Source organism: Erythrolamprus reginae, chromosome 1 (assembly GCF_031021105.1).
Source record: "Erythrolamprus reginae isolate rEryReg1 chromosome 1, rEryReg1.hap1, whole genome shotgun sequence".
Classification (NCBI taxonomy): domain Eukaryota; kingdom Metazoa; phylum Chordata; class Lepidosauria; order Squamata; family Dipsadidae; genus Erythrolamprus; species Erythrolamprus reginae.
The window spans coordinates 147,506,854-147,532,639 of record NC_091950.1 but is presented as its reverse complement, the minus strand read 5'-3'; the positions used below and the strand labels follow the sequence as shown (position 1 = coordinate 147,532,639).

Here is a 25,786-nt window from a genome sequence, read left to right as displayed (position 1 = left end):
TCCTTTCTTTAGACTTGAGCTATGCGTAGCTTCCCTGGGATTCTGTTTCGCTGGGAAAATGTTATTCGGTGTCTTTTTATAAATACTTCTCAGATTAGTTTCACTTCAGCGTGGGAGAGCTTGTTGGCCTGGGATATCTTTGCGTCTATGCACACTGTGTGTGGATTGTAGCAGGGTTATTTCTTTGGCTTTGGAGGACTATAAATGCCCCCCTCCCCAATACATCTGCTCTCTTCTGTCTTGTACATAAATCTCTGTCCCACCCGCTTTCCACTTTCCAAAGAGAGTTTTATGTACCCTTGCTTCTCCTTCATATCTCTTAACCATCCTCCTCCTCTCTGGAGTACTGAGTCGATTTCTAGGCCTACTCCTGGGAAAGGACCAGCTGCACCCAAAAAAGTGACTGAGTCCGGTGATTATTTGCTGGCTGCTGCCATCTATCTCCCTCCTCCCTTACTCAACAGAGGAATCCACAGCTGTTCCAAACTGGGAGAGGAGAAGGAGGGGGCTGTTGGACGATGATGTCAAGACCCAAGGATACAAATAGGCAGAGCTCCGGCTGTCGTCCCAACTCTGCCTTCTCGCCCAGAGCAGCTGCTGCCTTCCTGCCTGTCCCACTGAGCTGCCACCATGAGCTTCTCCACCCAAAGGGAGTCCTCGTACCGCCGTACCTTTGGCAGGGCAGGTGCCCCTTCCTTCTCATCCCCTTCCTTCCCGAGGGCTTCCTTTGGCACCAAGGGCTCGTCTGCCAGCTCCGTCTCCTCTCGGGTATACCAAGTGTCCCGTAGTGGCGCGATGCCCACCCTCTCTAGCTTCCGCGCCAGCTACTCGGCCCCGCTGCGTTCGGCCTACCAAGGGGCCGGCGAGGTCCTCGACTTCTCGCTAGCTGACGCCATGAACCAGGAATTCCTGCAAACCCGTACGAATGAGAAAGTGGAGCTGCAGGAGCTGAACGACCGCTTCGTCAATTACATTGAGAAGGTCCGTTTCCTGGAGCAGCAGAATGCCATCATGGTGGCCGAAGTCAACCGACTCAAGGGCAAGGAGCCCACGCGCATTGCCGAGATGTATGAGGAAGAGCTGAGGGAGCTGAGGCGCCAGGTGGAGTTGCTGACCAACCAGCGAGCACGGGTGGACGTGGAGAGGGACAACCTGCTAGATGATCTCCAGAAGCTGAAGCAGAGGTGAGACTGAAGGCCATGTTACCATGTTCTCCCCCCCCCCCCTTTAAGCTTATCCCTATTTATATTGATCTATAAATTTAAAGCTTTTTCCTAGTCATGAACAGGTACAACACTTCTTTGAGAAGAGATGGAGGAAACAGGAAAGGGTAATATAAATCAGAGCCAGAGAGAGTGGACATCCAGCCCTGACTTTCCAAATAGCAATGCAAAAATCCTCTTATCAAATGTCATATTTGCCAGGCCCGGGGTAAATGGTGCAGAGCAACTTTCACCTTGAAATTTGCCAACTTCTTTTGCTCTAACCTGAAATGGCCATCATAATTAGTAAGAGCTATTCTATCTCACTGGACCCAACAAAATGTATACTCTGAATAAAGCTCAGAGTTTAAAGAGCTATCTCTGCCCGCAGGCTTGGGGCCATTAAGTCTATCATCTCGCCCCTGCCAATGAATGAATGTATAGGTGATTGGCTGAATGTGAGTGATTGATTTTTTTTAAAGAAATTGGTTTTTTTTAGGTTGTTTTTAATTGTAGATTTTTATTCACTTTTGTTTTGAGTTGTCCTGAGTCTGAGGAATAGGGCGGCATAGAAATCTAATTAATAAATAAACGTAATCTAATAAATACTATAGAATGTGTCCAATGATGTTCCTCTCCTTATAAACTTTTCCATCTTTAGACCCTAAAGCAGGGGTTCTCAACCTTTCTAATGCCGCGACCCCTTGATATAGTTTCTCTTGTTGTGGTGACCCCCAACCATAAGTCTTTAAGCTGATTGGCAGGAAGGTCAGAGGGACACCCCCAATGTAAACGCCTGATTGGTCGGATTGTAAAAATACGTTCCAAGGTGCCAGAATAGAAGCTTTAGATCCTAACACCATGGGAAATTTGTCTTTTCCCATGGTCTTAGGTGACGCCTGTGAAATGGTCATTCGACCCCCAAAGGGGTCCCGACCCCTAGGTTGAGAACCACTGCCCTAAAGGAAGCTTTTGAGGCTTAAAATGACCATCCTGAAGAGAAAGGCTAGTATCTGAAAACCTAGCACTGCATTTAAGTTTGCTGAGGAAATATCTGTGAGGTTTATTTTGGCACAGGGATGCGTTCTGGTTCAGAAATCAGTAGTAAGGTCACCAACCCCTGCCTTTTTAGAAAAAATGGATTAAAAGATTAAATTATACTTGTCATAATTTTGTTTGGATTTGGACCCCATGGAAAATGACACACGTAATATTATTTATGCAGGGAGTGGATGATTCTTCTTTATCAAACACTTCTGAAATGCTTTATTTTTGTGAATGGCAAAACTCTTTACCAGCTTGCAAATCATGTTGAGAATAAAAAGAAATATATAGAATAGAATAGAATAGAATAGAATAGAAAAGAATTTTATTGGCCAAGTGTGATTGAACACACAAGGAATTTGTCTTGGTGCATATTCTCTCAGCGTACATAAAATAAAATATACATTTGTCAAGAATCATGTGATACGACACTTAATGATTGTCATAGGGGTCAAATAAGCCAGTGTTTCCCAACCTTGGCACCTTGGAGATATATGGACTTCAACTCCCAGAATTCCCCAGCCAGCATTTGCTGGCTGGAGAATTCTGGGAGTTGAAGTCCAAATATCTTCAAGTTGCCAAGGTTGGGAAACACTGAAATAAGCAATGAAGAAGCAATATTAATAAAAATCTTAGGATATAAGCAACAAGTTGTGATTCAGTTTTAATGGGGGAGGGGGGTATCTTCAGTTTAATTCCATATCACTCATGTCTGCTTTTTTCCTTTTCAGTTGCGTGGGGGTGGGAGGTGTAATATTCTAAACAATTGTGTGCAAGTTCTTGTCAGATCCACTTTTGACTTCTTATGGGTAGGGTGAGGATGACTTATGGTTGCCTCTTTCCAGGAGGTAGCTCTGATTTTTTTTCCCCACGCATGATGTAAATTGTCTATTTATGTCCAACTAAGTCCTTGACTAGCTTGGGATATATGTGCCATGAGCATACAACGACGATCTATTTCTAGGAGTTTTTAAAAGGTTGGAATAAAGAAAAAACGATATCCTGAAGATAAGAAAAAGGGTGGATTTAAAACTTTTAAGTTAATTAGTTCCATGGGAGAGCCAGAAACCAATTTCCTTCTGGGGTTGCACATGAAATATATTAGTGGTTTAGTAATGAAATCCCTCTTCTGCTGTGCCTTCGTTGTACGTTTATAAAATGTACATTAAAGAGCTGATGCAGATGCAGATGTCAAGATATTAACCAGAACATCTTCCGAGTTTATAAATTTTTGTTCCAGAACTTTTTTTTCTAGTCGTAAGGGGAAGAAAAATCCAGTTTCAGTTTATTAGGAAAACTGATTCCCTAGTAAGTCATCCAGTGGTGGTCTTCCCTGTATGTCAGCAAATTCTTCATAACCTCCTACAGTTTGTAACGGTATAGTTACAGGTTTTGCAGTCCTAATAATCATCACTCAGCTTGACTTATGTAATGGCTGGGCTCATAAATCATGCCAAGTCATGGTTTCCTTTCTCTGGAGGGCTTGGTAGTTGGGTTCACAGGCTCACCTCTTGCCAGCAAGGGAATAGGTTAATGCTAAAACCACAGGAGAGAGATGAACATAATTCAACAATTTGGAGAGGGGAAAAAGGGGGCTATTCAATTAGGGTTTAGAAACATAGAAACATAGAAGTCTGACGGCAGAATAAGACCTCATGGTCCATCTAGTCTGCCCTTATACTATTTTCTGTATTTTATCTTAGGATGGATATATGTTTATCCCAGGCAGGTTTAAATTCAGTTACTGTGCATTTATCTACCACGTCTGCTGGAAGTTTGTTCCAAGGATCTACTACTCTTTTAGTAAAATAATATTTTCTCATGTTGCTTTTGATCTTTCCCCCAACTAACTTCAGATTGTGTCTCCTTGTTCTTGTGTTCACTTTCCTATTAAAAACACTTCCCTCCTGGACCTTATTTAACCCTTTAACATATTTAAATGTTTCGATCATGTCCCCCCTTTTCCTTCTGTCCTCCAGACTATACAGATTGAGTTCATTAAGTCTTTCCTGATACGTTTTATGCTTAAGACCTTCCACCATTCTTGTAGCCCGTCTTTGGACCCCTTCAATTTTGTCAATATCTTTTTGTAGGTGAGGTCTCCAGAACTGGACACAGTATTCCAAATGTGGTCTCACCAGCACTCTATATAGCGGGATCATAATCTCCCTCTTCCTGCTTGTTATACCTCTAGCTATGCAGCCAAGCATCCTATTTGCTTTCCCTACCGCCTGACTGCTTCTGGAAAGATAATCCCTATGCTCTTGCTCCGTGGCCAATCCTCTCGGAGGCTTTCTCTTTTCCTCCAGATTTAACCCCCTTGTGATTGACAGGGCACAAGTGGACCCTTCCAGAAAAAGGCAGGAGCCAGAGTTCAAGGCAAAGCATGTTGACAGGAAGTGCATAGAGATAAGAGAAAGCAAACTTCACACATCCAGGGGCCAAAGTCTTTCAATCAGATATTTCATTCATCAATTAAATTTGTAAGCCACCCATCTCCTTATCCAATGTGATCCTGAGTATCTTACAGTACAATAAAAACATAAATATCATTTGAATGATCTCCTGGAAGCAGATATGCACTGGATTTGGGAACCATCATTTTAATTGTTGCTTCTTTATAGCATACGCCAACTGCGATATTTGGCTTGAGCGTTTAGCACTATGGAGAAGCAAAAAGGAAAAAAAAAGAACTTTCTATCTAGTTGGATTGTAGCTAATTGAAGGTCCCAGACTTATAGCTTCGGTGGTGCAGTGGTTAGAGTGCAGTACTGTGAGCTACTTCTGCTGATCACGGGCTGCCAGCAGTTTGGCAGATGGAATCTCAGTAGGCTCAAGATTGACTAAGCCTCCCATCCTTCCAAGGTCGGTAAAATGAGGACCCAGATTATTGGAGGCAATATGCTTGCTCTCTGTAAACCGTTTAGAGAGGGCTAGAAAGCGTTGTCAAGCAGCATATAAGTCTAACTGCTATTGCTATTGCTATAGCAATGTAGCAATGTAGCAAATGGTATTATTTGCTAAATGGGCCCATGAAGTCCTTTTTTTGGACTTTATGGGCCCACCAAACCACATAAAAAGAAATGGAAGTGGCTACCAAACAACCTTTCCTAACTTGGGGTCCTCAAAATCTGGGGAACCGTATCTCCCAACATCCATGGCAAGATCAGGAGGCATGAGATAGGGTCTAATTGATGAAAGAGTTCCTACACAGAAGACTGCCTCTGCAGCTTTATCACCAGATGACAACGGCTGGAACTAACAACTGTTGTAATTGTAGGCTCTTATCTGGTTTAAGATGTCAGGAACTTGGACACTTTAGAATGGAAGGTTTGTGGGTGCTGTGTTTAGAAACACAAACATACATAAATATGAACATAATAGTTAAGAATATGGAAACTAGAACTCCAGGACCATCTGTCTGTCTGTCTGTCTGTCTGTCTGCCTGTCTGTCTGTCTATTTTGACTTCTATGCTGCCCAATGGGATTCAGGGCAGCTTATAACCATATAAAAACTACACTAGAATAATAAAAAGAAGTCAAATATAAAATGTTAAAACTATAACAACCCCAATTATAAAAACCCACAAAGCAAGCAATCCAGTCAAGACACATGCATACCACTCGAACACAATTCGGCTGTGACAAATGTAAATATTCACGGCCCCCACACCTGCCAGCAAAGCCAGGTCTTCACAGCATTTCAGAAAGCCAATAGGGTGGAGCAGTGCGGACATCAGGGGGGAGTTGGTTCCATAGAGCTGGGGCAGCCACAGAGAAGGCCCTCCCCCATAGCCCCGCCAACCTGCATTGCTTAGTCGACGGGACCTGGAGAAGGCCAACCCTGTGAGATTTTATTGGGTTTTGGGAGGTATGCTGGAGGAGACAGTCCCGTAAATAGTCTGGTCTTAAACCATGTAGGGCTTTATTGATAATAACCAACACTTTGAATGATTCACTAACTTCAGTGTCTAATTCCTGAAGCTGAGCCTTTCCCAATGTCAAACCACACAGAAATATTAGATTATAGTTTCAATTCCTTTGAAACTTCAGTTCCACAATCTGAAGTTAGTTGGGGGAAAGATCAAAAGCAACATGAGAAAATATTATTTTACTGAAAGAGTAGTAGATGCTTGGAACAAACTTCCAGCAGACGTAGTTGGTAAATCCACAGTAACTGAATTTAAACATGCCTGGGATAAACATACGGTAGATCCATCCTAAGATTAAATACAGGAAATAGTATAAGGGCAGACTGCATGGACCATGAGGTCTTTTTCTGCCATCAATCTTCTATGTTTCTATGTTTCCTTCAACCACTACAAACAATGACCATCCCAGGTGATTGGGACAAGACGTTATCACCCCTAATTCTGAATATCCTCTATGTGAGAGTGGGTGGTGGTGGACTTGCATGATGCTGCACCACTCCAAACTTGACTGTAAAAAGTACAAATTTAGTAAGCGAGTTGTCGAAACGTGGAACTCATTACCGGACTCCGTAGTGTCATCCCCTAACCCCCAACATTTTACCCTTAGACTATCCATGGTTGACCTCTCCAGATTCCTAAGAGGTCAGTAAGGGGCGTGCATAAGTGCACTAGAGTGCCTTCCGTCCCCTGTCTTATTGTCTCTCCTATATCTCCTATATCTTTTCTTCTTTTCCTATATCCTTTCTCTATTCTTCCATTGATATATTTTATTCCTATATCTTTTCTTCTTTTCCTATATCCTTTCTCTATTCTTCCATTGATATATTTTATTCCTATATCTTCTCTTCTATGCCTTCTCTGATATATTTTACAACGAGTATATCCTCTATAACCTTCATTGTGTATTGGACAAAATAAAATAAATAAATAAATAAAAAATCCCGTGTCAAAATGCCTGGGAGACAGATCCTGAATTTCAGCATCTCGGTAGCTTTCCACTTGTTTCCCTGCCCCTGCTATATCTTTTCATATCGGGTCGTCTCCAGAATACCAGGCCCAGGGTGGTCCCAAGAGCTTTCATGCCGCTTCTTTGCAAGCCTCTGGCTCCTGCTCCAGCATTTCTCATTAGAGCAAAGCTGTGCTACCCTAAAAGGGAAGGAGGAGTAAGCATTATCCATCAGTGAGCTCATGCCTTTGTGCTTAAGGCTTTGACTAAAACAGGCAATGAGAGGACATGTTCTTGCTCCATTCACAGCCTGGCCACCAGCCAGATCCCACTTGGAATGCAGGAGAATTGCCCATTCCTGATGTATATCTCACTAGAGTGGCTTGGGAGCGTGTCAGAGGTTTAGGGTGAAGCGCTGGCCTTGACTTCAGAAGCATGAGAAAGTCAATGCTGTTTATAGACCATTGAGTGATCCCCCTCCCTCTACCCAATGCTCATTTTCTCCCTTTCTCTTTTTCAAAGGTTGCAAGAGGAGATTCATCTTAAAGAAGAAGCAGAAAACAACTTAGCTGCTTTTAGAGCTGTAAGTCCAAATGTTTCCTCTGCCATGTCTGGGAAAAATGAGGAAAAAATTTGCGAAATAGCAAATTGTGAAATATCGCTTGGTAGACTTTAAAAGTGTGTGGTTAGCTTTCTTTTGCCCCTACGTTTCTGAGAAAACATACTAGGTCTCCTCCTCCCCCCCCCCAACACACCTATTTTCAGATCATTTCCAAAGTGGTAGGCAATTGAAATTTGGATTTCAAAATATAAGGAATTATTAGGATTATAGTTAAGACAAGATTTCTGGAGAACATCAAGTTTCCAGCCTTCTCTATCGCCCTTAGTTCTTAACCTTTCTAATGCCGCGACCCCTTAATACAGTTCCTCATGTTGTGGTGACCCCCAGCCATAAGTCTAGCGCCAATTCTCCCAACAGAGCTTTAAGCTGATTTGCAGGAAAGTCAATGTAAACACCTGATTGGTCAGATTGTAAAAACATGTTCCAAGGTGCCAGAATAGAAGCTTTAGTTCCTAACACCATGGGAAATTTGTCTTAGGTGGCCCCTGTGAAACGGTCATTCGACCCCCAAAGGGGTCATAACCCCTAGGTTGAGAACCACTGCTGTAGCCCTTTTTGAATAATTGCAATGCCCCCTACTCCTTTGTCTGTAACTTCATGCAACCTAGGTACGTATGGACTTCACCATGTCACTAGAATATTTAGAATATTCTAAATGATACGATGCCTTGAGTCATTCATAATAGGATCTATATGCCACAGGGAGTGGTTTAAGTGCTCCTTCGGGGATACATAACAATACAACGGAGCAGCAGTCACCCTGCATTTCATAGAATTTGGAATTGAGGTTCAGGCAACCTGCCCTGCCATTGTCCTGGTTGCCAGAATCTGGAGTGACGTTAGAAAAATGTTAGTAGCCCTTTTGTTCAAGGATCATGTGAATGGGTTCAGTGGGGGTCCTTCCCACACATTTCCTGAGTTTCCAGAACTTCCAGTATTGTTTTCATTGGCTGGATTCCCAGATGATGTCAGTCAAAAATCAGAGGGGCGCAACCTTCTTGGCCTTTTCAGGAGCACACAGTTAAATGGCAGTTCAACACATTTCCCTATTCAGTGAAGTCGTGCTCTTTCAACCAGGAACCCAACCTCTTGAGTCTATTATTACTGGTTAAGTCATGGTCCTCTTTTCTCTGCCATTACAGGATGTTGATGCAGCCACTCTGGCCCGTATTGACCTGGAGAGGCGTATCGAATCGTTGCAGGAAGAAATTGCTTTCCTCAAAAAAGTGCACGAAGAAGTAAGCAGCTGTCTTGTAGATGTGCCTTAGTACTTCTCAAAATGATGGCTTCCAGAAGGGAAGGAGAGGTGGGGCTGTTGAGGAGGATGGTGGGGATCAAGCCCAGAATTTAAGCTATAGCGGCAGCTTTAATTTTTTTTTTTTTTTTAAAGGAAGATGGTATCAAGTATCAAAGGTTTCATGTCACCAGGACGGCCTTTTCCTGCTAGTTTGCATCACATTTTGGCACAAAGTTTCCTAACATATTGGGCACACCCTACCAATGCATGATGCAAACCAAGCTGGTGTTACTTAGTTTTGGGTCCTGTAAGAGAAGGTGCCCATGGATTAGTAGCTGATGTGATGGACTACAGTGAAGCAGTAGCATAAGCATAAAACGTATCAGGAAAGACTTAATGAACTCAATCTGTATAGTCTGGAGGACAGAAGGAAAAGGGGGGACATGATCGAAACATTTAAATACGTTAAAGGGTTAAATAAGGTCCAGGAGGGAAGTGTTTTTAATAGGAAAGTGAACACAAGAACAAGGGGACACAATCTGAAGTTAGTTGGGGGAAAGATCAAAAGCAATGTGAGCAAATATTATTTTACTGAAAGAGTAGTAGATCCTTGCAACAAACTTCCAGCAGACGTGGTTGGTAAATCCACAGTAACTGAATTTAAACCTGCCTGGGATAAACATAGATCCATCCTAAGATAAAATATAGGAAATAGTATAAGGGCAGACTAGATGGACCAGGAGGTCTTTTTCTGCCGTCAATCTTCTGTGTTTCTATGTTTCTATAACTGCCTGATAGATAATGTCGGAGAAGGCGTTGTCACAACGGAGCCTTCTTTCGCAGTTCGACGGTTCCTGATATTTTTGAGTACGAGGACTTTTTCTGCCTTACCAGTATGGATTAGGGAAGGCGGCTGTACGGCTGAGCTGCTGTGGCCTAGAGGTGGAGCTCTTGCCTCACAATCAGGAGGTTGTGAGTTCGATCCTAGGTAGAGGCAGGTGTAGGGTCTCCTGCTTGGGTAGGGGGCTGGACTAGATGGCCTGCAAAGGTCCCTTCCATCTCTGTTAATGTGTAGTAAGCCTTTCCATATTGCATTGGCCTGATGGTTCACCTCTTTGTGACTTCTCCAGGAAATTAGGGAATTGCAATCCCAGCTGCAAGAGCAACAAATCCAGGTGGAGATGGACGTGTCAAAGCCAGACCTGACCGCAGCTCTGCGTGACATCCGTGCCCAGTATGAGAACATTGCCGCAAAGAACATATCCGAAGCAGAGGAATGGTACAAGTCTAAGGTAGGGAGACAGAGCAGCAGCAGCAGCTCTGGGCTAAAAGACAGGAGTTAATTTTCACTTGTGGGATTCGCTCGCATGAAATCAATTAATGGTGCTTCATCTGCTTCTCCTCCCTCTGCATACAGGTGTCTGACCTGACTCAGGCAGCAAATAAAAACAACGATGCCATCCGCCAAGCCAAGCAGGAAATGATGGAGTACCGGCATCAAATCCAATCATTCACCTGTGAGATTGATGCGCTCAAGGGCACGGTGAGTGATCTGCCACGCCAGATTAATCACGGAGTCAAATTCAGAATCCTGGGCTTTGCATCGAACCATTTCAGGAACATTTTTTTCTTCTTCACTATGCTCATGGATAACAAATTTATTTATTTTATTTATTCGTCAAACAAATATAGGATACAGTGGTACCTCTACCTACGAATCCCTCTACTTACAAACTTTTCTAGATAGGAACCAGGTGTTCAAGATCTGTTTGCCTCTTCTCAAGAACCATTTTCCACTTACAAACCTCGAGCCTCCGAAACTGCAACCGGAAAAGGCAGGGAGAAGCCTCCATGGGGCCTCCCTAGGAATCTCCTGGGAAGAAACAGAGCAGGAAAAGGTGGGGGGAAGCCTCTGTTGGGCCTCTCTAGGAATCTCCTGGGAGGAAACAGGGCTGGAAGAGGCTTCCATGGGGCCTCTCTAGGAATCTCTTGGGAGGAAACAGGGCCTCCAGCCCTCCACCCTCCCTGTGGTTTCCCCAATCACACACATTATTTGCTTTTACATTGATTCCTATGGGAAAAATTGCTTCTTCTTACAAACTTTTCTACTTAAGAACCTGGTCACAGAACGAATTAAGTTCGTAAGTAGAGGTACCACTATAGTTTGTAGAAACATAAGTAAAAAGTAATAATAAAAAAGGACGGTAGGATAGGGACGGTAGGCACATTGGTGCGCTTATGCACACAAATGCAAAGGAAGCCTGGAAGAAAGCAAACTGCCCAGGGTTTTGCACAGCTGTGCGATGGAGAGGCCATTCATAATCTCTGAGGGAGACTGACAAGACTGACTGAGTCAACCTATTCTCCAAAGGACCTGAACAAGAAGCAATGGGTGGAAACTAAACAAGGAGAGAAGTAACCTAGAACTAAGGGAAAATTTCCTGACAGTCAGAACAATTAATCCATGGAACAGCTTGCCTCCAGAAGTTGTGAATGCCCCAACATTGGAAGTTTTTAAGCAGATGTTGGATAACCATCTGTCTGAAGTAGTGTAGGGTTTCCTGCCTAAGCAGGAGATTGGACTAGAAGACCTCCAAGATCCCTTCCAACTCTGTTGTTGTTGTTATATAAAAATAGAATAATCGTTTATTTAATTTTTGATACAAGTCTTATAAAAACAAAAGTGTATAGAGCAGTTTAAAAGGAAACAAGCATCTTATTAAAATAGGCTTACTCATACTTATATATAAATACAAGCTGTGGTTGAAGACTTGCACCTCAACTTTAGTCACTCATTTTTCTCATCCACAACTCAAGAAAATACCTAAAAGCCTTCCTTGGCTGTGTGCTACTGTTCCAGCCTTCTCCAAAAGGCAAAAAGGTTTCTTGCTGTGTTTTCCTTTTTCGCAGATAAATATGATAATGCTTTTGCTTTAGATCAGGGTTTCCACCGAAGCCATTTTAAGACTTCTTCTTATTATTATTATTAGATCTGTTTAATGTAGGGAAAGTTCCATGGCCAGCTGAAGACCCTCATGTAAGCTGTCTGATAAAATCTCAACCTATGGTCTTGATCAACAATCTCTTATGTCCCTTGAATGGACTCTTTGTGTGTGTGTGTGTGTGTGTGATTTTTTTACATTCAACAAAAAAAAGTTGAATATAAATCCTCCTTTCTTTCTGCTCACGTCTTCCCTCCTTTGGACTTCCAGAATGACTCCCTGATGAGGCAGATGAGGGAGATGGAGGAACGCTTTGCTGGCGAGGCCGGCAATTACCAGGACACCATCCAGAGGCTTGAAGAGGAGATCAGGCATTTGAAGGATGAGATGGCACGGCACCTGCGCGAGTACCAGGACCTGCTCAATGTCAAGATGGCTCTTGACGTTGAGATTGCCACTTACCGCAAGCTGCTGGAGGGTGAAGAGAGCAGGTGAGCTTTAGCCGCAGGGCTACGTGTCTTGTGAACGTAGCTGCTTAAGTCCATTAAGGTTGATAGATGGTTTGTGGGGAGGGCTGGGGGTTGTTCTGATGGAAGAATAGCAGGGCTTTTTAAAAAAACACTGATTGTGAAGCCTTAGTCTATCCCTGCCACACCATATTCTACTGCAATTCTAGAATGATTTCAGAACACCTTGTAAGACCAAAAAGTGGCTTTCTTGGTTTGGTTTATTGTGAGAATTCAACCATTGCTGTGACTTTGTGTGTTGAACCTAGCTTTTGTGTGTTAAACCTAGCCTATTATTATTATCATCATCATCATCATCATAATCATCATTATTATATTTGTTTGTTTGTTTGTTTGTTTGTTTGTTTGTTTGTTCGTTCGTTCATTCATTTATTTATTTGTATGCCGCCCCTCTCCGCAGACTCGGGGCGGCTCACAGCAATAATCCAATAATTAAAAGTCACTAAAAACCCCTTATTAAAAAGCAAAACATACACACAAACATACCATGCATAACTTGTATAGGCCTGGGGAGAAAGGAATATCTCACTTCCCCCATGCCTGACGACAGAGGTGGGTTTTAAGGAGCTTACGAAAGGCAAGCAGGGTGGGGGCAATTCTGATCTCTGAGGGGCAGCTGGTTCCAGAGGGTCGGGGCTGCCACAGAGAAGGCTCTTCCCCTGGGTCCTGCCAGACGACATTGTTTAGTCGACGGGACCCGGAGAAGGCCAACTCTCTGGGACCTAACCGGTTGCTGGGATTTGTGCAGCAGAAGACGGTCCCGGAGATATGTGAGAAACACTAGTAAAAGAGACTATGGCTTATCGCAGAATCTAAACTCTGCCTTTGTGCTTGGTAAGTAACTAAAAAGGAAATACATCCTTCTCTTGTGACAGTTAGGAAAAAAATTGACCAGCGAACCTCTTGCAATCAAAACGTTATTTTTTTCCCCTTTTGGCTTAGCAGTTTGGACTAGTAGGACTTACATTTTGGATTTGCATGAAGATGCAATTTTAGAATTACAACAGACAGACTGGAAACAACACTTCAGTGTGCAAGACAGACGAGTACAATTAGTCTAAAATTAAGTGTTTTTTCTTTGAAAAAAAGGACCATTAGGGATAATGATGGTTGTTGAGGGGGCTTGTGTAAAACCTGAAAGCAAAAAAGAAAAGACAAGTTTATTTTAACCTCCTTTTCCCTTCCCTTCTTTACAGAATTTCCCTGCCCGTTCAAACTTTTTCTGCCATCAACTTCCGAGGTAAGTGACGTGGATTTGGTCTATGTGTTAAAGGGGATCCGTGGGCATGCAAATCACGTGGGATACTTTGCAATGCTAAAGATGGAGCAGAAACAGAGGGAAGCCCATCCCCAAGGAAGGGTGATTCAAAGGAGGAGGATGGAATGATGATAGGTTTCGTGCCTATCGTAACCTGTTCTGCTTATTCCTGAATAAAATGTTTTTGAAAAGAAGATGGGGTTTTAAAGGATGACATTTAGAGGAAGGGGAGAAAGAATTTGCTTTTTAATTAAAGATGGTGCCCTTCCCTATGTGTATTTAAATCATTTGTCAAATTTAGAAACCACCCATCTCACTCACACAGAGCCCCTTTCTGAGACCATAACCCTTCCTCCCCCCTCTCTGCCTCTCCAACTGTTTCCCTCTTGCCTTGGAGTTCCTGAAAACATCCCTAGCCACAGAGTCTTCGGAGAGGGGTGGCATATAAATCCAATTAAATAAATAAATAAAATGAATACATTATTCGAATGCTGTTTTCTCCCATGAAACGCATGCCAGTATGCACTCATTATCAAGTGATGCTTCTTTCTATCCTACAGAGACCAGCCCAGAACAGAGGAGCGCTGAGGTTCATACCAAAAAGACAGTGACCATCAAAACCATCGAGACACGTGATGGGGAGGTAAGTTGACAGTGAGCACTGATGAAAATTGGAAGGGTTAGCAACACGGTTGAAGGAACTGGGTATGTCTAGTTTAATGAAAAGAAGGACTAGGGGGTGACATGATGCCAGCGTTCCTATATCTCAAGGGTTACTACAAAGAAGAGGGAGTCAAGCTATTCTCCAAAGCACCTGAGGGTAGAACAAGAATCAATGGTTGGAAGCTGAACAAGGAGAGAAGCAACTTAGAACTAAGGAGAAAATTCCTGATCAGTGGAATAGCTTCCCTCCAGAAGTTGTGAATGCTCCAATACTGGAAGTTTTTAAGAAGATGTTGGATTCCCATTTTTCTGAAGTGGTGTAGGGTTTCCTGCCTAAGCAGGGGGCTGGACTAGAAGACCTCCAAGGTCTCTTCTACTCTGCTGCTGCCCAATAGAAAACCCTAGGAAAAGTCAATGTTTTGTTGAGCGGGTGGTGTCGGATTGGGGGTGGTGGTACAATTTATTGCCAGTTTTTGGCAGGAATTCTTATGTAGCATAGGCTTCTCACAATGTTTAAGTACGGCATATCACCTTGCTACCAATGGGGCTCCTGAAAGAGCGAATTATATGATGGAACGGTATTTACGATGCAGGGGGAACATTTTGAGAGTAGCTCACCCTCTTGGTGTGAGACTTACCGAGAATAAGGAACAGGAGATGCATCGGAAGGAACATAGGTGGATGTAGTTGCCTTCCTTTTTCTCCTGTCCCTACAAAGCAGAAATAGGGAAGCCAATGATGGAAACAAGCAAAGGCCCCGGCCCACCTGATTGGGAGAAGGACCGGGATGGTGGGACTTAGGGCTTTTCCTAACTGAAATCTCTGTCTTTCTCCAGGTGGTCAGCGAAGCCATGCAGCAACAGCATGAAATGCTGTAGGTCTTGTAACTCCCAGAGCGACTTGGCCCATCTCAACCCTCGTTTCTCGTGTGCAAAAAACCAGGGGATACGGGTTGCCACACCTTCTCCCACACACCCCTTTTGTAAGAGCGTCACTGGAGAACCTCACCTGCTCAACTGAATGTACAAGAAGCCTTCTGTCCCCCAAAGCCTCTCTCCTTTGGCGCCCTTTCTGCCCTTCTTCTCCTCTCCTCTCCTTTTTTCCTTTCCTTTCCTCTCCTCTCCTTTTTTCCTCTCCTCTCCTTTTTTCCTTTCCTTTCCTCTCCTCTCCTTTTTTCCTCTCCTCTCCTCTTTTCCTTTCCTTTCCACTCCTCTCCTTTTTTCCTCTCCTCTCCTCTTTTCCTTTCCTTTCCACTCCTCTCCTTTTTTCCTCTCCTCTCCTCTTTTCCTTTCCTTTCCACTCCTCTCCTTTTTTCCTCTCCTCTCCTCTTTTCCTTTCCTTTCCACTCCTCTCCTTGCTTTTCCTTTCCTTTCTCCTCCTCTCCTTTCTTCCTCCTTTCCTTTCCTTTCTTTTCCTGCCCTTTGGCAGGAGGAGGGCAGAAAGAGAGGTGCAGCTCTCTCTCTTTGTGAGTGTGTGTGTGTGTTTTTGTGTGCATGTGTGTATGTGTGTTACATGCATGTGCTAGAGGCGAGTCTTCCTGCCCCTACACAGGGTCTGCCCGTTGCCTGAAAAGAAAGCTCTCATCTGCCTTTACACAGTCAAAGACACGTGCCCTGAGCCACATATGTGTGTGTGAGTGTGTGCTCTTGTGTCGTTACAACAACCCCAACCCGACTGTGGGTCCCTGCCAGTGGTGGGCTACCAAAATTTTTACTACCACACTGTAGGTGTGGCTTATGCATTTTGTATTTAAATCTTTCAGTGCAAATTGGGTGCTCTGGAGTGGAACTCCAAATTTTGCTACCGGAACTGCGTTCCTGTCCGTTCCCGTAGGAGCCCATCACTGGTCCCTGCCCCTTCTGGGTCCTTCTGCGGCAGCATTCATGAGAGCGACATGCAGGCCACGCACAGACAGAGGAAAGGGGAGGACGTGTGAGCGTAGCCCAGAGAAGGAGGCTGAGTCACCTGCCCAGTCTCGCCTCCGGGACCAAAGCCACAGAGTTGCCCCTACCCTCAGGGAGCAGGACTCCTTGCTTGTGGGCGGGTGAGGTCTTGTATTTCTTAAGCTCAGCCGCCCTGTCCCTTTTGCTACGCTACTGAAGCTCTGTTGGACAAGGTTTCCGCCTTCCTGTCTTGGGCGGGGGGTGGGGGGGTTTGCTACAAGTGTAGGCTAGGGTGGTAGGAAAACTAGGGTCTCTAAAGGAGAAAGTGAGCGAGGCCTCTCAGAGTAGAAGATTTGGGCCCAGAAGAGGACAGGTCCTCCCACATTCCTGCTGTGGAGGGAAGGTCCTAATTTGGAAGGTGGGATATTAAGGCCACCAAGGAGAGGAGCAAGATGGCAAGGGCAGCACACCCACAAGTTCAAGCTTCTCTGCCTGGGTTTTGATCCCTCGCCACAGCCCAAATCTCTCCCACTGCTGAAAGGCCTGCAGAAGATTGTGTGGAAGACAAGGAACAGGGCAGGTGTATCTGATGACAAGAGAGGGAGAGAGAGAGAGCGAAGAAGGGCTTGTAATTGTGAATGAATGGAGAGAGAGGACACGGAGAGAGAATGAATACTCCTAGCTCTACACCCCACTCCCCAAAACATCTGGTCCTGCAAAGAAATAAATAAACTATGCAGCACAAAACTGGTGGTGTATTTGTTCTTCCTTGGCTGGCTCTGGCAGAGAAAATCTGACCATAAATGGCATGTATGGGTTGGGGGTTTTTTGTTACTGTGGGTTTTAAACTATTTTTAAATTGCTTTTTTAGACGTCTTGATACATGTTTTGGGTTTTTTGATTGTGAGCCGCCTAGAGTCCCTAGGGCAGTGATGGCAAATCTTTTTTTCCTAAGGTGCCGAAATAGTGCTTGTGCACGTTATTGCACAGGTGTGTGTGCCCACATCCATATTCAATACAGTCACCCATTTCCTCCCTTCCAGTGGGCCCAGTAGGCCCATTTTTTTTGCCCTCCCTGGGCTTCAGAGGCTTTCATGGAGCTTGGGAAGGGCAAAAACCTCCTCTCCTGCCCCCCTGGAGGCCCTCTGAAGGCCAAAAAGGCCCTCCCAGAGCCTCCGTGTGAGCCAAAAATCAGCTGGCGGGCGCCCACATGTGCGCTGGAGCTGAGCTAGGGCAACACCTCACATGCCAGCAGATAAGGCTCCATGTGCAGTAATGGGCTGCTGCCTCACGGGGCATGGATTAAGTGGGGGTAGTATGTTTATGCACTATTTATTGAATACTTAATAGTTTTTTATTGTCCTTCCTTCCCTAGTACCTTAGTATGATCCTTAATTACTTTTAAAATAAGAAATAATTAAATACCATGGTATGTTTTTACCCTTAAATTCTTTAATCATTATCTGGAACTGAACTTTTATAGCGATTAAAGAAAATCGAGCTACTTGCCTAATCTGTTATCATACTGTACCTTGTGGGTTCAGTACAAAACCTTAAAATGTGCTTCTCAACAAATAATGCTGTCTAACATTTATCCTTTTTTTGGCTATTCAAATAATGTGACTTAATCAATTGAAAAAGAGTCCAGGCACCTATTTGAAACACGTATCTTGGTTGGTGAGCCATTCCTACCCAGTCACGTGACCTTTAAGCCACCCCATAATATGACTGTCAAGCCACTCCCACCTGATCACATGACCTTCAAGCCACACTCACAAAATAAGCCACGGCAACAGTGTGGCAGTAAAAATTCATGCGTGCCATAGGTTTGCCATCACGGCCCTAGGGAGTTGGGTGGCATACAAATTGAATTAAGCAAACAAACAAACAAACTCAATCACACACTGAGGAGAAGGAGAAGGAGAAGGAGAAAGGAAGAGAAAGAGGAAGAAGGAAAAAGAGAAGGACAATCCGTCTGGTTCCAAGAGCCTTCTATGCTTTGTACAGCAGAGGCATCTCTAATGTGTCCTGCTTCTCCTCCATTTTGGTGGCGTGTTTTTCACTATCCCTGGTTTGCTCTAGGCACCCTCCTCTTCGCTATACTCTATGGTCACAGCTCCATTTTGAAAATGTGCTACCACCACAGTCCCTCATATGTGGAAGGGTCTCGTGAACAGATTCCGCTTCAAAACCCAGCCTCTTAATGGAGCTACGAACAGGAGAAGGGATGCGTAAAAGTTCTGATTTTTGTTCTGCAGCTATTAAAGATGCATCAAGTAGTATCTAAATGTTGGTTCTCTATAGCAGACTTACATCCTCTTCAGCACCAGAAACATCCCATGTAAACCCAGGGACCGCAGCTTTCTTTCTCCCATCACATTTTAGTCTGTCATGATTTTCAGTCATGCACAGTCACACTAAATGTGTCCAAAATTACCATTTTAGACATTGTGTTTTCATCCATGTTCTTTAGGAAGTGCCTACTACCATCATGAGATTCTGAGACTTAAAGATTACCAGTAAATGATAGACAAGGACCTATACAACTGAGATCTTTTAACTCTTGTAAACGGTAGCAGGAAGATATTTTGCTCATTATATTTTAAGAGCTCATTGTCATGGTTCTGTCCTCATTTCATTCCCAACCCAGATCTGAGGTTGGCTACCTTCATATTTAGCTGATTTAGAGGGAAGGCGGTTTCCACTTTCTGCTAACAGAAGCTTTGTTTCATGAACTATGTCTGGTATTCTGTGATTGAAGTAAATGAGTCTGGGGGGCGTTTGCCCAGGTTCGCCTGGTGCACTAGTTGCGGCCCTATCTGGACCAGGAGTGACTGCTCACAGTCACTCATGCCCTCATCACCTCGAGGTTCAACTACTGTAACGCTCTCTACATGGGGCTACCTTTGAAAAGTGTTCGGAAACTTCAGATCGTGCAAAATGCAGCTGCAAGAGCAATCATGGGCTTCCCCAGGTACGCCCATGTCACACCAACACTCCGCAGTCTGCATTGGTTGCCGATCAGTTTCCGGTCACAATTCAAAGTGTTGGTTATGACCTATAAAGCCCTTCATGGCATTGGACCAGAATATCTCCGAGACCGCCTTTTGCCGCATGAATCCCAGCAACTGGTTAGGTTACACAGAGTTGGCCTTCTCCGGGTCCCGTCCACTAAACAATGTCATCTGGTGGGACCCAGAAGAAGAACCTTCTCTGTGGCGGCCCTGACCCTCTGGAACTAGCTCCCCCTGGAGATTAGGATTGCCCCCATCCTCCTTGCCTTTCGCAAACTTCTTAAAACTCCCCTCTGCCATCAGGCATGGGGGAATTGATACATTTCCCCCTGGCTTATATAGTTTAATGTATGGTATGCTTGCGTTGAATGGTTTTAAATTAATGGGTTTTTAGATACTTTTAAAATATTAAATTTGTTTATTATATACTGTTTTATTATTGTTGTGAGCCGCCCCGAGTCTATGGAGAGGGGTGGCATACAAATCTAATAAATAAATAAAAATAAATAAATAAATAAAAAGTAGAGGGCTGTCCAGCTCCTATCGGATACAATAATCACATCCTTCTCCCTTTATTTGCAGGCCACTGCCCTGCATGGCTATTTTGACTTTTGGACATATATGCCTGGCACCTGCTGTTAGCCACATGACTGTAATTATGTCATTAATCCAACTAAAATATCATTGGTGGAACGTCTTAAGCATAAAATGGTGGAAGGTCTTAAGCATAAAACTTATCAGGAAAGACTTAATGAACTCAATTTGTATCAGTCTGGAGGACAGAAGGAAAAGGGGGGACATGATCGAAACATTTAAATATGTTAAAGGGTTAAATAGGGTTCAGGAGGGAAGTGTTTTTAACAGGAAAGTGAACACAAGAACAAGGGGACACAATCTGAAGTTAGTTGGGGGAAAGATCAAAGGCAACATGAGAAAATATTATTTTACTGAAAGAGTAGTAGATCCTTGGAACAAACTTCCAGCAGACGTGGTTGGTAAATCCACAGTAACTGAATTTAAACATGCCTGGGATAAACATATCTCCATCATAAGATAAAATACAGGAAATAGTATAAGGGCAGACTAGATGGACCATGAGGTCTTTTTCTGCCGTCAGTCTTCTATGTTTCTACGTTTCTATTTTACCATCTAGTGGTTGTCTGGATTTTTTGAAGTAGAGTTAGGGTAGCTATGTTCTCAGTTTGTTTATTTAATCTGCTATGGGATTAATCAGTTTGGAATAAGGTGTAAGGTAACCTATTAAAAACAGGGAGACTATGAGTTCCAGCCCAGCCTTAAGCACAGAACAGTCAGGTGATTTTGAGCCAGTCAGTCCTTCTCAGCCCTAGGATGAGGCAATGACAAGCCATTTCTGAAATCTTGCCAAGAAAACTGCAGGATAATTCAGGCGAGTACTGACATAAAGGCATTTTAAAAAACCCTTTAAAAATGGGATTAGACTATTTTTTTTCAAAGACAATTTTAATTTAAGAAGGATTTCATGCAAACCCACAAAACTAAATTAAAGGAAATAGATATCTTTATATTTTCCTTTAATTTTCTTTTGCTTTATTCTTTAAAAAAAAATTGCACGATTTCCTTGGACAAGATATAATAATATTAGGATTAATAAAGAACCTTGATAGTATTTTGCATGTATTGCTGGATTTCACTTATCACATTTTATTTAAGCATGGCTTGCTAAATAAATTGGCATTGCACAATACTGCACATTAAGCCATAAACCATGATTTAAAAACAAAATAGCCAAGTTGGCAGTACATGGTATACCATCAGCAAACCAGATCGGGCTTGTTTAAATACAGTTTGTTTGCTGAATAAAGGTTGCATCCCATGCTAAGCTGTAAAGCAGTGTTTGCAAATTACAATGGCTGGGTTTAATATCAAATGAAAACCAAACCACATTATGGTTTAGTATGATGCATAAAGGGTATGCGATGGCTCACCAATTAAAGACACTGAGCTTGTCAGCTGGAAAGCTGGCAGCCTGGATTCAAGACCTGAGTGCAGTATGATCAGGTGAGATCCTATCCTTGCCCCAAGGCCTGACCACCCAGCAAAAGAATTAAAATGTGAGTAGGTAAATAAGTACCACTTTGGGAAGGTAACATGTTCCGTGCACCTTGGCATATAGTCAGGCTGGTCACATAACCACAGAAGTGTCTTTGGACAACATTGGCTCCTTCTGTCCGGATATACAGTGATCCCTCGAGTATCGCAAGGGTTACGTTCCAAGACCCCTCGCGATACTCGATTTTTCGCAATATAGTGGTGCGGAAGTAAAAACACCATCTGCGCATGCGCGCCCTTTTTTCCATGGCTGCGCATGCACAGATGGTGTTTTTACTTCCGCACCTGGGAAGACCCAGGGAAGCTTCCTTCCGCCGCCCAGCAGCTGATCTGCTCGGCAGCGCCGCAGCAGCGAGGAGCCAAAGATCCGGGTTTCCCCGCCGCCCACGCAAAGGGGAAACCCCAATCTTCGGCTTCTCGCTGCTGCTGCGCCCGCCGCTTGTCCGCCGCCTGCCTGCCCGCCTGCCCGCCGCTTGTCCGCCCGCCGCTTGTCCGCCCGCCGCTTGTCCGCCCGCCGCTTGTCCGCCCGCCGCTTGTCCGCCGCTTGCCTGCCCGCCGCTTGCCCGCCCGCCGCTTGTCCGCCGCTTGCCTGCCCGCCGCTTGTCCGCCGCCTCGCTTGTCCGCCCGCCGCTTGTCCGCTGCCTGCCTGCCTGCAGCAGCAGCGAGCAGACGAAGATCGGGGTTTTCCCGCCGCCCACGCAAAGGGGAAACCCCGGTTCCTCGCTGATGCGCCCGCCCACCCGCCCGCCGCCCGCCAGCAAGAGGGGGAGAGATAGAGAAAGAGGGAGAAGGAAAGAAAGAGATGAGAGAGGGAGGAAGAGAGTGTGAGAGAGGAAGAAGCAAGATAGAGAAAGAGAGAGAGAAAGAAAGATGAGAAAGGAAGGAAGAGAGTGACGTCATCGGGTGGAAAAATCGCGATATAGCGTTTCGCGAAGAACGAGATCGCGAAAATCGAGGGATCACTGTACTGAGATACGCAGCAGCTGGATAGGACTTGTCTAGGTACCAGAATTTATAATGTAGCAATTCAGAAACCAGTGCAGATAAATAACGAAGACACTTTTGTAGAAAATCAGTAGTAAACAGTTTTGCTCTTCAATGCAAGCAAAATATCTTCTGCCTTAGTCTTCTATTTACAGGAACAAACTTTACTTTAGCTATATGCAGTAAAGCTTACTTACACATAGATACTAAACCAATCCAGGTTTCTCCATATCAACACCATAGCTCTAACTCAATATTTAACTCATGCTCTGTGTATGCTCTGTGTATGTACAGAAGCAAAAAACAAGATGGCGGTGCTTATGGCGCCGCTGAGAGAGCCAGTTCAGGAACATATGAACCAGTCTGAACCGGCAAGAACCCACCTCTGACCTGTACATTTTATGATGTATAACTCTAATATTGTGCCTAAGGATCCAAACTGAAGACCAATGCGGAGGTTTTAATATTGCTGCATTGACTATGGTTTGTAATTTACCTGTTGCGTTTTATTTCACCAACTTCCTGCTTCCTTGTCTGTGAATAATACTCGAGTGCCGTAAGTTTTTCACAGCTCTATTCAGCCACTTGAAAAGAAAAATTTTCCTCTCCAGCAGGTGGCAGCATCATTCAAATCTTTTCATGATCTAGTCTAGCGGTAAAGGAACCTTTTTCCAGGCAGTAATTCCTGTTGGTTTGTCTTTTAACCGATAATGTCAAAGTCTAAGTCTCTCAGTTCTAAGGGGTTTTGTGCAGAGCACAAAGCCCAGGACTGGAAATTTGTTATTGTATCGTTATGCCAGGGTTCATCCTTTGTTTTGATTTGAGCGTCTTCTCCGATTCAGTTTTAAGTCAATTTTTTTTCGGTCAATTCTATTGGACAACTTTTCTCATACTGTGTTTATCTTTTTCTCCAGTTCCACTAGCTTAGGAATAGGCCTAGGAATAAGGAGACCCAGGTTTTAGTCTGCCCTAAACTATGGAAGCCCATTGGGTGATATTTTTATTTTATTTTATTTTATTTTATTTTATTTATTTTATTTTATTTTTATTCATTTTTATTTATTTTTATTTTTTATTTTTTTATTTTTTAATTGATTGATTGATTTATTTATTTATTTATTTATTTGATTTGATTTGATTTGTATGCCGCCCTTCTCCGAAGACCTTGGGCTTCTTCCTCTTCCCTCTCTCTCTCTCTCTCACACACACACACACAATCTCTTCAACCCACAGGGTTGTTGTAGGGGAAAATAGGAGAGAACACTAGGCAAACTACCTGCAACTCCTTTTCAAAATGTGGGAAATCTAGTCTTTTTTTTTTTTTAAGTGATATAGAGCAGGGAAATGGACTTTGTTTAGAATTTGGAAAAGGATCACTTCTTCAAATATTGCCACTTCGGAGCACTTTATCTCCATCCTGCATTTGAGGTGTGCCCAGTATGAATTGTCCAGAAATGAGGGAGGGAAGGGAGGGCTGGGTCAAATAGGCCCCCTATGCCCCTCAATACAGATTTGGCAAATGGTATCCACCCACTTTTATCTTTGCAAGAGACTCTAAGCCACTCCAGTCCTTTACTCTGCTCTTCTCAGCTTCGGTCAAGGAATGTGACATGTCAGAAAACAGCTGCTGCTTATGAGGAGGAGAGGGAGGGAGGGAGGGAGGGAGGAGGAACTAAATGGGGGCTGGAGGATTTTTTTCATTGTGGATTTCCCTTCCTCTAAAAGGGAGGGAGGGGGTGTAATTCAGTGGGATGAGGAGTCCTGGGACCATCAAAAGACAGTATAAAGATCTTGAAAGTTCCAGAATGAGGGCACGGGTGTTGTGTGAACAGGGTGGATTGTGCAAAAAAAAAAAAAAAGCCCAGCTCCCTCCGTATATTGAGATGGGCTGGCTGCAACCTGAGACCATCCTAAAAATAACTCCCTGCCCAGCAGGAAAGGAACCTTCTGGGACTTGTCCGGCTGGGTGGGTGAGTGGGCAGGCACCTGGAGCAGCGTCAGTGCCCCCTGGCAGATGCCCAGCAATTGGGGGGTCTCGCACACAGAGGGTGAACATCAAGGAAGGGGGAACAGCTGCTGGGGGGCTTCACGGGGCCCTATCTGGCTGAGAGGTTGCAGAGTCCTAGTTTGGGGTGGGGGGGTGTCTTATGCAACATCACCGCAACCAAAGACTGTGTAAAAGCCAGAGAGGCCCTGAACCATGCAGAAAGCCCAGGAGCAGAATATTTTCATCCATGGCCCAGAAGAAGCTGAGCAGATGGGACGGGTGCCCGGCAGAGCTCCTCCGAGCCCGGCCATCCCTCCCAAGAGGGCCAAAGTCACGGCGGAGCAGGGAGGCCCCGCGGCTCCAATTTTCCTGCAGGAGCTCAAAGACACGGCTGTCAGCATCGGCCACGACTTCCTGCTGAAGGTGGCCGTGGTGGGCAACCCCCGGCCACACCTGGCCTGGTACAAGGAGAAGATACCTCTCGCCTCCCTCAAGAAGAAGAAGAAGGTCAGAGAGGAAGAAGAGGGCGAGTATGGCAGCCTCCACGTTTTCAACAGCAAGGCGGCTGACGCTGGAGTCTACAGCTGCGTGGCCACGAACGAGTACGGTGAAGCCGTCACCACAGCCACCGTGACAGTCACCGATATGGAAGGTATGGATAATGTGGTGGTGTAACTTGGGGGTGTTTTTAGTGGGACTGCAGTGTCTGAGCCCGACCTGGACAAAACAATTGCTGCATTAATAATGGCCACTAAGCTTCACAAGGGGGAACAACTATCAGCCCTTCTTTTCCTAAGAGACCCAATTCTTCAGACCATCGGAGTCATATTGAGCAGTGCTGCAAAAGGGCAGGGTTTATAATCCTGTGCCTGGCTGGAAAAATGATAGAACCATATTCATTGGAAGAAGCCTTGTTTGCTTATGGATAAGGGTTATGAATTTGATTGTATATCAAATTCATAACCCTTATTGATAAGCAAATGTGGCTTCTTTCAATGAATCAGAGAGCCAGGGTGTCCTGTTTATTAATTGATTGATTGATTAATTAATTAAATTTATATGCTGCCCAACCTCCGAGGGACTCTGGGCGGCTTACAGCAGAAATAACCTATTGCAGGATGTTTGGTCATTTGACTTAGCTTCAAGGTTGACTCAGCCTTCCATCCTTCCGGGATGCATAAAATGAGGACCCAGATTGTTGGGGGCAATATGCTGATTCTGTAAACCGCTTAGAGAGAGAGAGAGCTGTAAAAGCACCGTGAAGCGGTGTATAAGTCTAAACGCTATTGCCATTAGCTCCTGTATTTCTTTCTTCTAGAAATAAATGCCTGGCATAAACCAAACAGCCCTCTGGGTCACAGTGAAGGGCAGGAATGGGGAATGTTCTTTAGACACCTGAACACCTGCCATTATCTAAGCTTGGTCCTTCCAGTCATTGGACCTTGTGGAAAGAA

General features: G+C 44.3%; 2 protein-coding genes across 2 annotated transcripts in view; both read left to right on the top strand.

Moving 5' to 3' along the window:
* Positions 1–549: 549 nt before the first annotated feature.
* DES (desmin) lies at positions 550–17,003 on the top strand. Its single transcript, XM_070728624.1, has 9 exons — positions 550–1,184; positions 7,647–7,707; positions 8,889–8,984; positions 10,114–10,275; positions 10,401–10,526; positions 12,196–12,416; positions 13,649–13,692; positions 14,271–14,353; positions 15,210–17,003. The coding sequence occupies exons 1-9, from the start codon at positions 631–633 to the stop codon at positions 15,249–15,251; spliced, it is 1,389 nt and encodes a 462-aa protein (XP_070584725.1). The 5' UTR covers positions 550–630; the 3' UTR covers positions 15,252–17,003.
* Positions 17,004–24,545: 7,542 nt separating this feature from the next.
* SPEG (striated muscle enriched protein kinase) overlaps positions 24,546–25,786 on the top strand; it is a 167,795-nt gene continuing 166,554 nt past the window's right edge. The window contains exon 1 of the mRNA XM_070728607.1: positions 24,546–24,984. Within this exon, the coding sequence (XP_070584708.1) occupies positions 24,546–24,984 (439 nt within the window). The remainder of the gene's footprint in view (positions 24,985–25,786) is intronic.